The 13,696-nt window shown below is 53.9% G+C and overlaps 1 protein-coding gene across 1 annotated transcript in view; it reads left to right on the forward strand.

The window, feature by feature from the left end:
• GRIK3 (glutamate ionotropic receptor kainate type subunit 3) overlaps nt 1-13,696 on the forward strand; it is a 62,459-nt gene that overhangs the window by 22,544 nt on the left and 26,219 nt on the right. Inside the window, exons 8-9 of the mRNA XM_023744519.1 lie at nt 2,514-2,627; nt 10,531-10,734. Of these exons, the coding sequence (XP_023600287.1) occupies nt 2,514-2,627; nt 10,531-10,734 (318 nt within the window). The remainder of the gene's footprint in view (nt 1-2,513; nt 2,628-10,530; nt 10,735-13,696) is intronic.

Here is a 13,696-nt window from a genome sequence, read left to right on the forward strand (position 1 = left end):
GGCCCGGAGCTCAGCCACACTCTCATCCCACTGCAGGCTGGTCCCTGGTATCCCCAGGGCACCTCTCCAACCCTGGGAGCGGGGTGTATAAAATGCAGGAGCAGAGGCCTGGAAGTCAGGGCCAGCACTGGTGCCTGTGGGCCTGCAGGAGTCCCTGATTCCTCATCTCCCTGCCGGCCCTGGGTCAGGCCTCTTCCTCAGATTATTCTGACACTCCCACTGGCTTTCTTTCCACCTCCCTCCTGAGCCTTCCAGCCATTCGAGTGTACACACAGGTGACGCTTCCCAACACACAGCTCTGCCCTGCTCTGAACCTGCCCATGCTCCCCAGTCCTGAGTCAGTAAGCTCCACCCCTCTCCCAGCTTCTAAGGTTCTCAAAATGCCCCAGCCTTCCTCTCTAGGCCTGGTCTCCACTGTCCCCAACAGCACTCCCATGGTCCAGTCACACCCCCTCCCTCCTGCACCTCTGGCCTTCACCCCTGCCATCCACCGTCCTGGTGGCGGGAGTGGCCTCTGACTCCTGGGTTGTACCTGTGGCCAAGGTTTACTCCATTCACTCCAAAGTTTCCCACACATTCACGGGGTCACTGTACTGGGGAGAGGTGGCCAGGGAAACGTCACCAGAAATCCGCGACTCTCTCATGCCGAATGTAGCATCTGTCCCTGAGGACAGGCTGTGGCCTCTGCTCCTCACATCTGCGAGGCCAGTTGATCATACACAGCATATGAGTTCCCATTCAGCAGTCTTCCCGCTTCTATTTAAACTCTGCCATGCTGGGGAGCTCCCTTCCTCCTCGGGCAGCACTATTGCAATATAGGATCCATCCAAGTAGCCATGTCATCTTTGCTCTCTCAGCCGTCCATCTCTGAGGATAGCCTGAAATTCTAAGGATGGCATGCATGCCCCACTTCTCGCTCCTGTACCTGTGGCTGGCATCAGTAACTGGTCATCAGAATGCTCTTTCCCACTGAGCCCACCACAGCACCCCTCTGCCCGCAACTGGCACAAGTTGGCCACAGCTGACACTGGAGAAACATTCTCTGCTGCACCTGGACTGAGGTGGACCCGCAGAGGCCTCCTGCAGAGGCTCCTGATCTCAGATTCCGGGCAGAGAGCCCCTGCAGGCTGCCCCCACCTCCCCCCAGGCCTCACTGTCTCACATCCCCGTGGCAGCTGGTGTCTAGCAGGGCATGCCGTTGGAGCTCAATAGATGTTCCTAGGGCACAGATTCCTGCTGTTCATTTGGCCTCTAGACAGATGTTTGTTGAGCAGCCCCTGCACCCAGACGTGCTGCTAGGGCCCCTCGTGCTGAGCTCGGGCCACTGGAGAGAAGAGCATCTTCCAGGCTGTCTCCTTGTCTCCTCTCCTCTTGCCCTGGGGGGGGGGGGGGGTCTGCGAAGACAGATCCTGCCTGGAGAGGGCACTGAGCCCCCAACACAGCCACTCTGCCTCCCATACCGTCACTTCTGTGTGCTAAGCTGGGTCATAGCTGATCCAGCCAGCTCCAGCCAGTGGCTTTGGGAGGATTAAGGCAGAATTACCCGAGCATAATTACGCATCTCGCTGCTATCTTCCTGGCACAGCTCTCTTAATGGGATGTTTGCACTCAGCTTCTCTGTTTAATTGATTAAGTTTCTGAGGAACCCCCAGCTGGGCCAAGGACAGGGTGGACGTGCTGAAATCGTCCTTGAGAGAGAAGAGCTGAGATTGGGGCAGGGCAGGCCAGAGTTGGATCCAAAAGGACCTTTAAGAGGCCCTGGGCTTTAGAATGATTTGTAAACTTGATCTTTCCTTGTCTCCCTCGGGCTCAGGCCTGATAGCAACAAGGGCACTGTGTGGACAGAGATTAAGCTGCCTTGCCCAGGGTATCTGCCAATTTTGGAAGTAAAACCACAAATCCCTGCAGCATCTAAGGCCCCCAGTGAGGGTCACCCACTCTGTCCTGCCATCCCCCAAACAGATACCAAGACCAGTCTCCTGCCCAGCCTGCCGTCCTGTATGTGACCCATGTCATTGTCCCTGCACTCATTCCGTAGGTGCTATGAACATCTCCCTCCCTTGCTCCAGGTCCTGTCCTGGGCTCTGGAGCTGCCGCTGGGGCTGAGACCCTGTGAGTGAGCAGCTGGCTGCCTGGGTCTTCCCAGGGAGGTGGGAAGCCCACCAGGCTCCGAGTAACTGTCCCAGGGGAGGGCCTGACCTTGACCCTGACTTCCTAATGGCATCTGCTCCACCCACGATGGTTTCCACTGAGTTCCCTCTGTGTCCACCTCTCCCTCTGCATCTCCCCTTCAGCTGTGAAGGGTTTGCCACCAAGGGGATGTGGGAGAATTCAGGAGACTTAGGGGCCTCCTCCTGGGATGAGGGAGGCAGTAGGCAGTCAGAAAGGTTAGTTTCAAACATGTTAGCCATGGCCATGAAGAATGGGATCAGGATGATAGGCTTGTTGATGTGGGAACAGGATGGAGAGAATGAGGACTCAGCACCCTGTTCCCTGTCTGTCTGTCCATCCAGGTTGGGGTGTGGAGTCCTGCCGAGGGGCTCAATATCACAGAGGTCCCCAAAGGCCGAGGCCCTAACGTCACCGACTCTCTGACAAATCGGTCACTCGTCGTCACCACAGTGCTGGTAAGAGCCTGCAGCCCTGCAGGAGGGACTGTCTGGCCTGGGGGTGGGCTGGCCATCGGGGCTGGAGAGACCCCTCCATCGCCCCACCCAGCATTGACCAGGCACCTCCTATGAAGCTGCTGGGGGGCTGGGAAATGGGGTGGGGAACTGGAAAATGGACACATTCAGGGTTGCTCAAAACAGCCCTCTGTGGGTGGTTGGAACACAGCAGCCCTGCTCAGGGCCACAGGCCAGAGGCCTCCTCCCAAAGCCAGAGCACTCGGCCCTCAAGCCAACCTGCGACCTGGTGGCCAGGCCTGCAGAGGCCTGTGTGTTTACATCTCACCCACCCACACCCTGAACCCTGAAGTCTGAGTAGAAGGAGTGGAAGAAAGGAGTTGACCTGATGTCTGAACCAGGACTCGGGTCTACCTCTTCCACCTCAGTCCCCTGAGCAAAGGCCCTCCCGCTGGTCTCCCCTGCCCTATTGCTCTTGGCAACAGTCACCCTACCTGCCGTCCTCCCTCCATTCCCAGACTGAATAGTGCCACCTTCTTCTGATCATTTCAACCCAAGGAGAGGCTTTGGGGGTCTGCTGGGGTCTCTGTACTCTGGAGCTCAGCCTCCAGCATGATCAGAGGCTCAGGACCCACCCTCTCAGGACACAGAACTGCTCTGGGGCCCACGCTAGGCCATGGTGGGGGGAGGCAGCTCGGGCACAGCCTGGTGGATTCTGACCAAAGAGCCTTTGAGGACAATTCTCGCCCTGGTCAGCTTCTCTTTATAATAAAGCCAGATGTTTACAAGGGCCATGTGGTAAGATCATTCTCTATAAAACAAGCCAATAAAAGCGCTCTGTTCATACTGGTCCTTCCACAGGGCTCGTGCAGGCTGGCCACACCCACGTGCAGGCTGGCCACACCCACCTCCCACCGGAGGCAGTTCAGCCCCACTGGATGGATTCGCCTGCAATGTGCTTGGTAGCTGGGTGGTGGGTACCACGGAGCGGGAAGGGATGTAAACCCCATCCTCCCAGGAGGCCCAGTGAGCAGCAGACACCAGGGGCACCATCGGCCTCTAGGGAGCAATTGTGGCCTGTGGGTCTCAGCCCTGGTCTCCAGGGTTATGACTGAGAGGATCCATGTTAAGGTGACAGGGACCTACCAGGGGTTCTGGACAGGCCACTGAGCCAGAACGAGAGGACTGGGGAGACACCTACTCCCGCCAATTTGGGGTGAGGCCCCCCTGGCATCTTCTTCTGACAACTGTATTTCCTGCCTGCCTGCCTTTACTGATCGACTTTTTGTTAACTAAAAAATATATAAAAATTAGACTTTACAACCAGTAAGTCCCAAGGTCTCATTAGGAACAGGGGAGATTTTGTTAAAAAGAAAAAATACACAAAACTCTAAAAGATTAAAAAGAGCAAAGAGATTAGAGTGAAGACTGATGAGCAATTAAAGGAACACTGATGTGGATAAAAATATAAAAAATACAAGGAGATTGGAAAGAGAACAAAATAAAAAGGTTAAAAGGGAAATAGTAAAGGGAAAAATGAAAAGGAACGCTATCAAGAAAGATGAAAAGGGAAAATAAATAATTAACACTCCAGCTAGACATGGTAAGAAATGTAAATCCCGAATGTCAGGAAGCAAAAGGATAAAAGTGTGACAAAGCTAAAATATAAAAGGGTAAAAATGAAATAATACGAAGGTGGTAAAAGATTAAAAGCGGAGCTGCATGGAACGTGAGCTATCAATAAATAAGGCTCTTTTCACACGACAAGATTAAAAAAGGTGAAACTAGTATTGCTCTGAGAAATTAGGAGAGGTGATAAATGAGCTAAGATGACTCAGGCTCAAAACAATATTCTAGCGGGCAGAGGGGCGCTATACACATAACACACCAAAATGATGCCAAACCCACCTTGAAAGACACAGGGTTCTCTTATTAAAATGGCAGCAGCCTGGTTTCAAGGGCAGAAGTCCCTTCGGCAAGGCCACGAGGGATTTTTCTACCCTAGCAGAGGCCAAATCCAGCAGATGTCCCCGTTCTTCCCGAAGTTTCTTGGTCAGTACTCGAAGCTTCTTGCAAAGCTGCAGACCTGCTTGTACTCAGCGGCTCACCAGAGGCCCCTCCCGCCTGCAGCATCCGCTGGCTCCCAGGCTCCCAGGGACAGGGAAGGAGAGAAGCCCCTCTTGGCCCACAGCCTGGACACAGCTCCATCGGTCCCACTGCCACTCACCCAGGCCAACATGAGCCCCCCAGTCCTTTGGGACAAGCAGTGTGAGCAGAACAGGGCCAAGACTGTGTGATGATGGTTAAGATCCCAGAACTGTGGGTTTGAGTCCTGGCTTGACTGTTCACGAGCTCTGTGACCTGGAAAATCATTTAACCATCCTGTGCCTCAGTTTCCCAACTGGAAAAGAGAGGTGGTAATGGTTGTACCTACTTCCTAGAGTTGAGAGGAATAATGATTATTAAGTACAAATGGCACAGAGTGCACGCTGAGTGATAGCTGCTGTTGTTCTTAATTCACATTATTATTGAGTACAAATCCAGTCCCCAGGAGGCGCGGGCTTAATACAGTATTCCACAGGGCTTTATGCCGGGCAGAATGACAGTTCTAGAGAAAACTTCTGCTTCTGTCCCTGAGCCTCGCTGCAGACTGACCCCTGACCATGGTCACAGAGGTTATCTCTAGCACAGGGTGCATTATAAACTTTGAACTTGCACTTGAATGCCTTCCAGGCCCGGTGGGCATTCCCTGGCTCTCCATAGACCCCACCAACCTCTATTGTTTACATGTGGATGCCTCTTATCTAGTTGTTTCCTGACTGGCCCCTGAACGCGAGGCTCTCATAGCTTTAGTCTCATAGCTCTAGTCTCCTACCTATAGGTAAAACTCCAGGTCCCAGCCACCACCTCATCCCCTGCCTTGGCCAACATCTGAGCTCCTGGCCCTGACACCACGATTATTCCCTAGCCCTGGCCCCGTGGCCTTGACCTCTCCCATGGCTGCTGACCCAGATGTCCTTCCTCGGAGTCTTCCAAGAGACTGAGATGCCCACTCCCACACAAGGACTAGTCTGAAGACCTAGAGCTGGCCCAGACCTTCCAGAGAGTGTACCAGAAAGTCTCGGTGTGGCTCGCGTGTCCCCGACCTGGGGTGCCCCAGGCTTGAGCTCTTTGGGGCAGCTGTGCCAGTTGTGGGCAGAGGCCCAGCCCTAGCTGCTCTGGCTGAAAACCCAGCCCTGTGCTTTGGCAGCCAGAAAGCAGGGCCAGCATCACCCGCTGAGAGCACTGGGCCCCTGCCCTTCTGGAAGTGTGTTGCCAGGGCAACAATGCTTTGAGTGACAGGCAGGTAAAAGCAAGAGTACAGGAAGATCCGACTGTTTGCCCCTCACGAACAGGGCTGGCCTGAGACCTCTAGAATCTTGATGTGGCTGAAGGCAGCATCTCTGTGTGTGCTACCTTCTCCCTATCTGAGAGCCCAGGGTTAGTTGCTAGGGACACCTTAGCCTGGACACAGATGGGCAGAGCCCTGACCCCACCCTCTCTGGTCCCTCTTTGCTGCAGGCAGCCTTCCTCATTCCTGAGGCCAAAGCGGCTGCAGCAGGAGCCTGGAAGCCTGCCCTCTCGCCCGCTCCCTGCCCAGCCCCTGCCTCTGTCCTGGTTCAGCTCTTCCATGAATTCATGAAAAATTCATCCACCCAAACCTCAGCTCACACACTGCGAAAACACGCCCAACTCATTCCTGGGGCCCTGCTTTTGAAGGTTCAGTGTTCTTTTGGCTGCTGAAGTGAGCAGCCGTGTCAGTATGCACATCAGCACGTGTGTGGGTGTGGGACCGTATGCACGGGTGTCTGGATATGGGTGTCTGGTTACGGGTGTATGTGTGCCGTGTGCACATCATGACCCACATAGACACAGCGGCCAGGCAGGCAGATCGTGGTATCCAGCAGCTGGAGAGAGAGGAGAGAAGGAAGGCCGGGATGTGGGCTGGGAGAACCATCCCAGGCCAGGGACCACTCCAGCCCCCCCCCCACCCCCTGCAGCGAGGGCGGGACACCCAGTACTCTGTCCTGGTTTTAACGGGCAGAACCAAGGCCTTGGGTCCAGGGTCCTTGGCCTCTTTGTCCGAGCAGGGCTAGGCAGACAGAATATTCGAGAATGTGGTGTGTTTGTGCCGTGGCATGGTGTGTACATCTGTGCACATTCTGTGTGGATAGTGTATGTACATGTGTGTGGATAACGCCTAAGTCAGAAAGGAGAGTGGGAACATAGTTGTTAGGCAGTTGACCCCTGGATCCTCCCCCAAAGGCCCCTCTTCTAACTCCACAGGTCCTGTCTCCGGGAGAAGCTTAGCACGGGGCCCGGCTCTCACGTCGGTATAAGTGATCGGAGACAAACTAGACTAAGAGCCCTGGCAACGAAAAGTCAGAAAGGTTACTTTTCTGGACCTCTGTTTCCTGTGACTTGTTGAAGAGAAATATTACCCCTGCTCCTTTAGCCATGCTCCCAGAGCAATAGGAGAGCGTGAAGTTATGAAATTGAGGGCACCTTCACCGAGCAATCGATTAGCAGCCCAGAGAGCTTGTGAATTGGCTGTCTGGACATTTGCAGTAATAAATTGTGAAATAGTCCATGAATAAGTAGTTGGCGGAGTTCAGAATTACCCCCTAGGAAATGTTGAGGTCTAGAGACACATTACCAAGGCGAGCACCATTTTAATGCTCTGGGCTTTGGCTGTTAAATATGTATGCCATCCGCAAAGCACTTCCCAAAATTAATGGCATTTTACAGCTGCTCCGAAGGCAGCGTATTTATATGGAGATGTATAGATTGGGGGCTGTGGTGGCTTCACAAATGAAGTGCTAATTTTAGAGGATAGGGCCGGGCGGGGCGGGCATGGAGAGAGGGTCAGGAAGTGAGCTACCTGGGGCCTTTCCCAAAATGGATTTCTGCTGCCAGCTATGACTTTTAACCTTTGGTGACATTGGGCATGGTCTCTAGGCTAGAAAGGTCACTGTGGTAACAGGCCACCCAGTACACAGAAAGAAGAGAATCATTATATTAACAACTAGAGGCCAGATGCACGAAATTTGTGCAAGGGGCTTGACTCTCACAGCCTTGGAGGCCTGCCTTGGTCCTCGCAGCCCTGGCTTCATCTGGAAGGTCGTCCAGAAGGATGTTCGGCTGCTTGGTTAATTAGCATATTATGCTTTTATTATTATAGGTAATAATAATAATGGCAACTTCCATTTGCCAGGCACTCCTTTAATCCTCATTACAACCCTGTACAGTAGGTCATTACAACCCTGTACAGTAGGTTCTACTGTTATCCCCATTTTACAGAAGGAGGTGCATAGTGCCTGGGAATCTAGTGTGGTTGGTGACCCCCTGGGAAAAATGGCACTTTCTCTCCAGTTATTTTCTGGGGCCAACAATAGGGCCACCAGGTACGTGGGCCAGTTTGTTCACTGCACAAGAGCATCTGACCAGAAGGATAAGTTGGGCCTGAAACCGGCCCCACCCCCATGCCAGGGTTCCAGGCAGCACCTTCCCTGAGACTAATTAGCACAAAAGGTGACGTGTGCACTAGCCAACGTCGCCTTTCCTCCAGGTAGCCCCAGCACCTTCTCCCGTACCTGCACCTTCTCCACACCCCTGGAGTCCGTTCTCCAATCTTGTGATCTGCCCACTTGGTTGGAGGGTGGGGACAGGCAGCACTGAGGTTGAGCTTCCACCCGATTAAGGACCCAGCTTCCACCCGATTAGGCTGAGAAGTAGTTTTCTCAGGATCCCTGGAGAGACAGGAACCTCTTGGGGACTCAGACACTCCCCAGCTCTTTCTCTGAAGCATCCCGAAGGACTGTTGAAATCTAGAGTAAATCAGTCATGGGGTGGGGTGGGATTTTGAAAGGCAGTGTGGCCGGGGACCCAGGGCCAGAGGATCAAGCCCACCTGTAAGAGCGGGAGCCTGGCAAGAGGTTGCTGGTGGGTTTCTGCACCCAAGGGCCTCCGATGAGGGTCTTTGCCTGAGCCTTTCATTGCTGACCCCACTCCAGAGGCCCACATGTCAGAGGCCTGGCCACACCAGTTGAGAGAATGATGAGATACCTGCATATCCCGTGTGTGCCCTTTTTGTGGGCTTGTGTTCATAAGATTTTTCAATACACATGCATTCTTTCAGCTAGTGGGCTAGTGAGGAATATCACCCATCAGCTGAAGGTTTGGGGCACTCCGACATTTGGGGGTGCCGAGATGGCTTTGGAGAAGGTTAAGGCCTAGAAAGAAGCTGGAAGATTGGAACGGAATTCCGTCAGACTGCAGTTCCACTCCTGGGCAACCTTGGGCAACTTATTGACCTTCTCTGGGCCTCAGTTTCCTTATCTATCAATGGGGACACTGTCATCTACCTCGTAAGTTTGCGAGGCTTAAGTCAAACAGCCTGTGAGAAAGAGTTGAAATTAGCGCTTGGTGTATGTACAGCAGGAAGGCCGAGACATGTTGAGTTTGCTAAGCGTTCAGCTCATTCACCACAGACTCCGGATGGAGATGTGTAAGTGAAGCTGGGCGGGTGGGACCAGCAGAAACAAACTTGCATGGAAGACTGGACTCTGGGGCACTGTATGGTCCTGGATTCGGACACGTCGGATCCCACAGTTCCTCACTCTGTGTCTCTCAGACTGGACGAGGTCAACAGCTACTTCCCACTATTTTCCCTGCCTCTTCTCCCTGTTATTCTTGGCAGGGCTGCCAGGGGGTTGTTTCTAAATGAGAAACCAGAGCCTGTTCAAAGCCCTTCACTGACTCCCCATCACCAGGGAGAGAGGGAGCCTGACATGGGACAGCTGTCACCTGTGCTCTGGCCCCATAGCTACCTTCCGAGGACCCCTGCCCTCCAGGGAGAGACCCCTTGGGACTCAGGGCCTCTGACACAGTGACGTGGCTAAGAGCTCAAGCTCTGCAGTTGCACCAACCTGAGTTCAGGTCCTCTCTCTAGAGGACGGCTGAGCTCACCTGTCACTCATCCTAGAGAATTCACCTTCTGTGCCTATAAAATGGGATTGTGAGTACCGACCCCTAGAAAGTTGAAATCAAGGTTAAATGAGGCAATATCAGCTACTGCCTTTTGAGCCTCCTGCTCTGCTGGGCCCCCTCCTAGGCCCTCCACCAACACTATCTCATTTGCTGATTTACGAGTGGCCCACACGTCAACAAACAAATGCAAGCTATCGCGGTTATCAGGAGTCACTCACCTGGCAGATCCGGACTCTGGGGACTGAGATCCTTGGGAAGAGAGCGGTATCAGGGAGCATGTAGATCTAATCTTTTAAATGGGAGCTGGGAGAGACAGCAGGGGAGATGCCTGATGACAGCAGTGTGCGCACTTGAGCCGGCATCAGAATCCCCGGAGGGCTTCTTACAACACAGGTCGCCGGCCCCGGCCCCACCCCGAGTGTCTGGGTCAGTGGTCTGGGTGGGGCCTGAGAATGTGTAATTCTGAGAAGCTCCCAGGTGATGGTGATGCTGCTGGTCTGGGGACCACACTCAGAACCACTGGCCTGTGTTGAGGGTGCAGGAGACAGAGCATGTGACCCACAACCAGACGGTTTGGAGTTCAAATACCTAGTCCACTGCTTACTAGCTCTGCAACCATTGGACAGTTCATCAGCAAATACCACCTGAGCCCCCTCGTCTTGCCAGGGATACCCGTAGGTGGCCATCCGGGAGGCACAACGTCGGCTCTCAGGAAATGTGCTTTTCCTCCCTGACTTAGCAGGCCTCCATCTAAGCCGCCCAGAGGAATTTGTTAAAACACAGGAGCAGAGGTTTCAGCCCAAGCTCTCCAGCCCCAGCAGCCGGCCTCCCCCAACCCACTCAGCCTTCCTCAGCTCCTCTCCCGTCTGCCCTGCAGGAGGAGCCCTTTGTCATGTTCCGGAAGTCTGACAGGACCCTGTTTGGGAATGACCGGTTCGAGGGCTACTGCATCGACCTGCTCAAGGAACTGGCCCACATCCTGGGCTTCTCCTATGAGATCCGGCTGGTGGAGGACGGCAAGTACGGGGCGCAGGACGACAAGGGCCAGTGGAACGGCATGATCAAGGAGCTCATTGACCATGTAAGTGGGGCTGAGGGCCCCCTGGAAGGCTTGGCCAAGTCCTGTTGACACATCAGGGTGGGGCATCTGGCAGACGAGGGCCCTGGGGGCAGGAGAGATGGAGTCACAGGCTGTGGGGAGGGAGGAGTGAGGAGCTCCCTCTGGCCTGCCTTGTTCCTGCTCCCAACTCCCAGATACTCCCCTCCATGTAAGCACACACACACCGGCCCATCCCACTCAGAGCCATTCCCACCAGAGTTTGATGAGCTGCCTTCTGTTCCTTTAAGAGCTACCAAAGGATGTCCCAGCCATGTGGGTGAGCTGGCATGCAGAGCACCTCCCCAAACCCTGGGATGCCGAGACAGATCCTTCGCTGTCCTGAGTGACTTTGGGTCCAGTGGGCAGACGGGTGGTCCAGGGAGCCAAGGACTGGGATGAAGGGATGAGCAAGGCTCAGCTGGGAGGTACCAAGGAGGCAGATTCATACTCGGTCTGAGATGGGAGAGGACCCAGGGGAACAAGGAGCAGCAGCAACAGACGGAACTTTTGAGAGAGGAGTGAGCAGGTGGTGGGAGGACACTGGGTTTGTGGGACACTGTGGGGAAATGAAGAAAATCCAGTTAAGGGGCACCACAGTCGGGGGAGTCAGGAGGCCCTGGGTTCAAATCCCGTTTCCTCATTCGTTGGCTATGTAAACAGGAATGTCACTGGACTTCTCCATGGCTTCCTTCTCTGTCAATGGGTGTAATCCTCCCTCCTCATAGAATTGTTGATACGGGGCATGAAGTACTAGGTGCAGGGCCTGCCCACAGCCAGCCCTCAGCACACACATCACCATGGTTAGGAGCCCAGGCTGTGGACCGCTGGTCCAAGGTTCAAGTCCTGGCTTTACCAGTTGATAGATGAGCAACCAGGTAAGTTCATCAACATCACTGAGCCTCAATTTCTTCACTTCTAAAAGGGAGTAATCAGCAACTACCATAGCTCCTACAGTTGTTGCGGCAATAAATGAGGCACCACTTATACAGGCTCACCTGGCCCATACATTACCTGCCTCCCAGCTCAGGGCCCTCCACTCTCCAGAAGCGTTCTCGATCAAAGGCCTGCTAAGGAAGGCAAGAACCTGATCTGTACTAAACCCCTCGTGTTCCTTCTCTCCTTTATCCTGACATGGCAGTGAGGTAGGGACGGTTGCCACCACCCCTGGTACAGACCGGGAAGCTGAGGCAGAGGGAGGTGAAGGCCCCACAGTAACCTGTCTTTGGAGGCCCTCCACTTCCGAAGCCCTGTGCTCTGACCTCTGCAGAGAGCCAGGGCAGAGGGAGGCTCGTGCAGTTGGCCTTTGCAACGTGAAAAGTACCAGCCAAAGGGATTATTCCCACTTTGCCTCTCAGGGCGGGGCAGGCAGCAGCAGGGCCTCATTAGTCTTCCTGCCCCTGTTGGAGGGGCTGCTACATGGGGACCTTGGGGGTTGGAGCGGGGCGGGGGATGGGGGGGGCTGGAGCTCAGAGCAAGAAGGCTCCAGCAAAGCGTGACCGTTTCCTGGACCCCAGGAAGTAACCCCCAGGGAAGGCTGATGGGAAAGGCTAATGGTAGAGAACATGAACTCCACTGGGCTTGATTCCCACTCTGCCACTTATTAGCTGTGTGTTTCTGGACAAGTTCCTTAACCTCTCTGTGCCTCAGTTTTCCTCCTCTGTAAAATGGGAGTGATAATAATAGAACCTCACCCCGTAAGGCTGCTGTGAGGACTAAGTCACACATAGTTGGCACCGTGTCAGTACTTGCTCTTATTATTATTATTTTTTTTTACTGAGGCTGGGGAGGGGGCTTCAGGAAGTCCCATGATCTCCCTGAGCTCATGACCTAACTCACTGAGAGTAACCTTACCTGCCCTGCATTCTTCCCAGCTGGTTGTGCTGCTCCTCAGAGACAACTGCCAGGGAAGCAGCTCCCAGGTTGTGGAATTCAATCTAAACGGAAGGGTGTGGTGTTGTCACCATTTAATAACTGTAATTATTATGGAAATTAGTCAGCAGGGCCCAGAGGCATCTCCATTATGGAGCCCCGAACACTTGTGAGCAGGGCTGTGGAGTGGGAGGCTTCCAGTGGTTCTAAGCCTGTTGTTTGCAGAGGGGAGCTGGGTAGGGGAGGAAGAGAGATCACGTGGAGGGGAAGCCACGTGAGGAAGCGAGCAAGGCGGAGGCCGGTCTTATCACCACAATCTCCAGCAGTCAGAGAGCTCTGAAGAGCTGTTTGCAAGAGGGTGGGTCAGAAAATCCCGCAGCAGCCAGACCTTCCCAAGTTGACCCTTGGCTGGAGAAAGAAGGAGGCCTCATCCATGGCCCCCGGGCAGCCCCGTCTCCATAGAGGCCATAGGCTCTAATGGGACATGCAGGTGACCTTGTTAAACCAGAGTCCCTACAACTGATGAGTCCATTAATCCTAGCTTGGTGCCAATTTTAATATCACCATAACCATTTATTAGTGTCGTCAGATAATTAGTCTTCTCACTAGCTCATAGAAAACGTGGTAAAGGCTCGGCAATATTATTACTTTCTTATTAGGGATCTGATCGTAGACGTAAAAATGATGAATGCTAACTTTGCAAGGATCTGCCCCAGAGGCCCATTCGGAGGCCCTGGGTGGAGCCTCTGACCAGCAGGACTTAAGAAGTCCTTCCCTGACACCCTGCTCACCTCTGTCCCATGCCACATGGCCTCCCAGGAGCCAGGGTTGTGGAGGAAGATGGGGCACCTGCAGAGTGCCCCCCCCCAACACACTCACCTTCCCCCAAGTCACCTCCAACTATGGGAGCAACAAATATGATCACCCCATCCATCACCCCTTCTCTCTCTCTCTCTCTCTCTCTCTCTCTCTCTCTCTCTCTCATCATCATCATCATCACTGGTGTCAGGCCACGACACCCATTATTATGTCTTCTACCTTCAACCGGGAACCGGATCCAAGTCCTGGCCTGCAT

Source organism: Myotis lucifugus, unplaced genomic scaffold, assembly GCF_000147115.1.
Source record: "Myotis lucifugus unplaced genomic scaffold, Myoluc2.0 scaffold_470, whole genome shotgun sequence".
Classification (NCBI taxonomy): Eukaryota; Metazoa; Chordata; class Mammalia; order Chiroptera; family Vespertilionidae; genus Myotis; species Myotis lucifugus.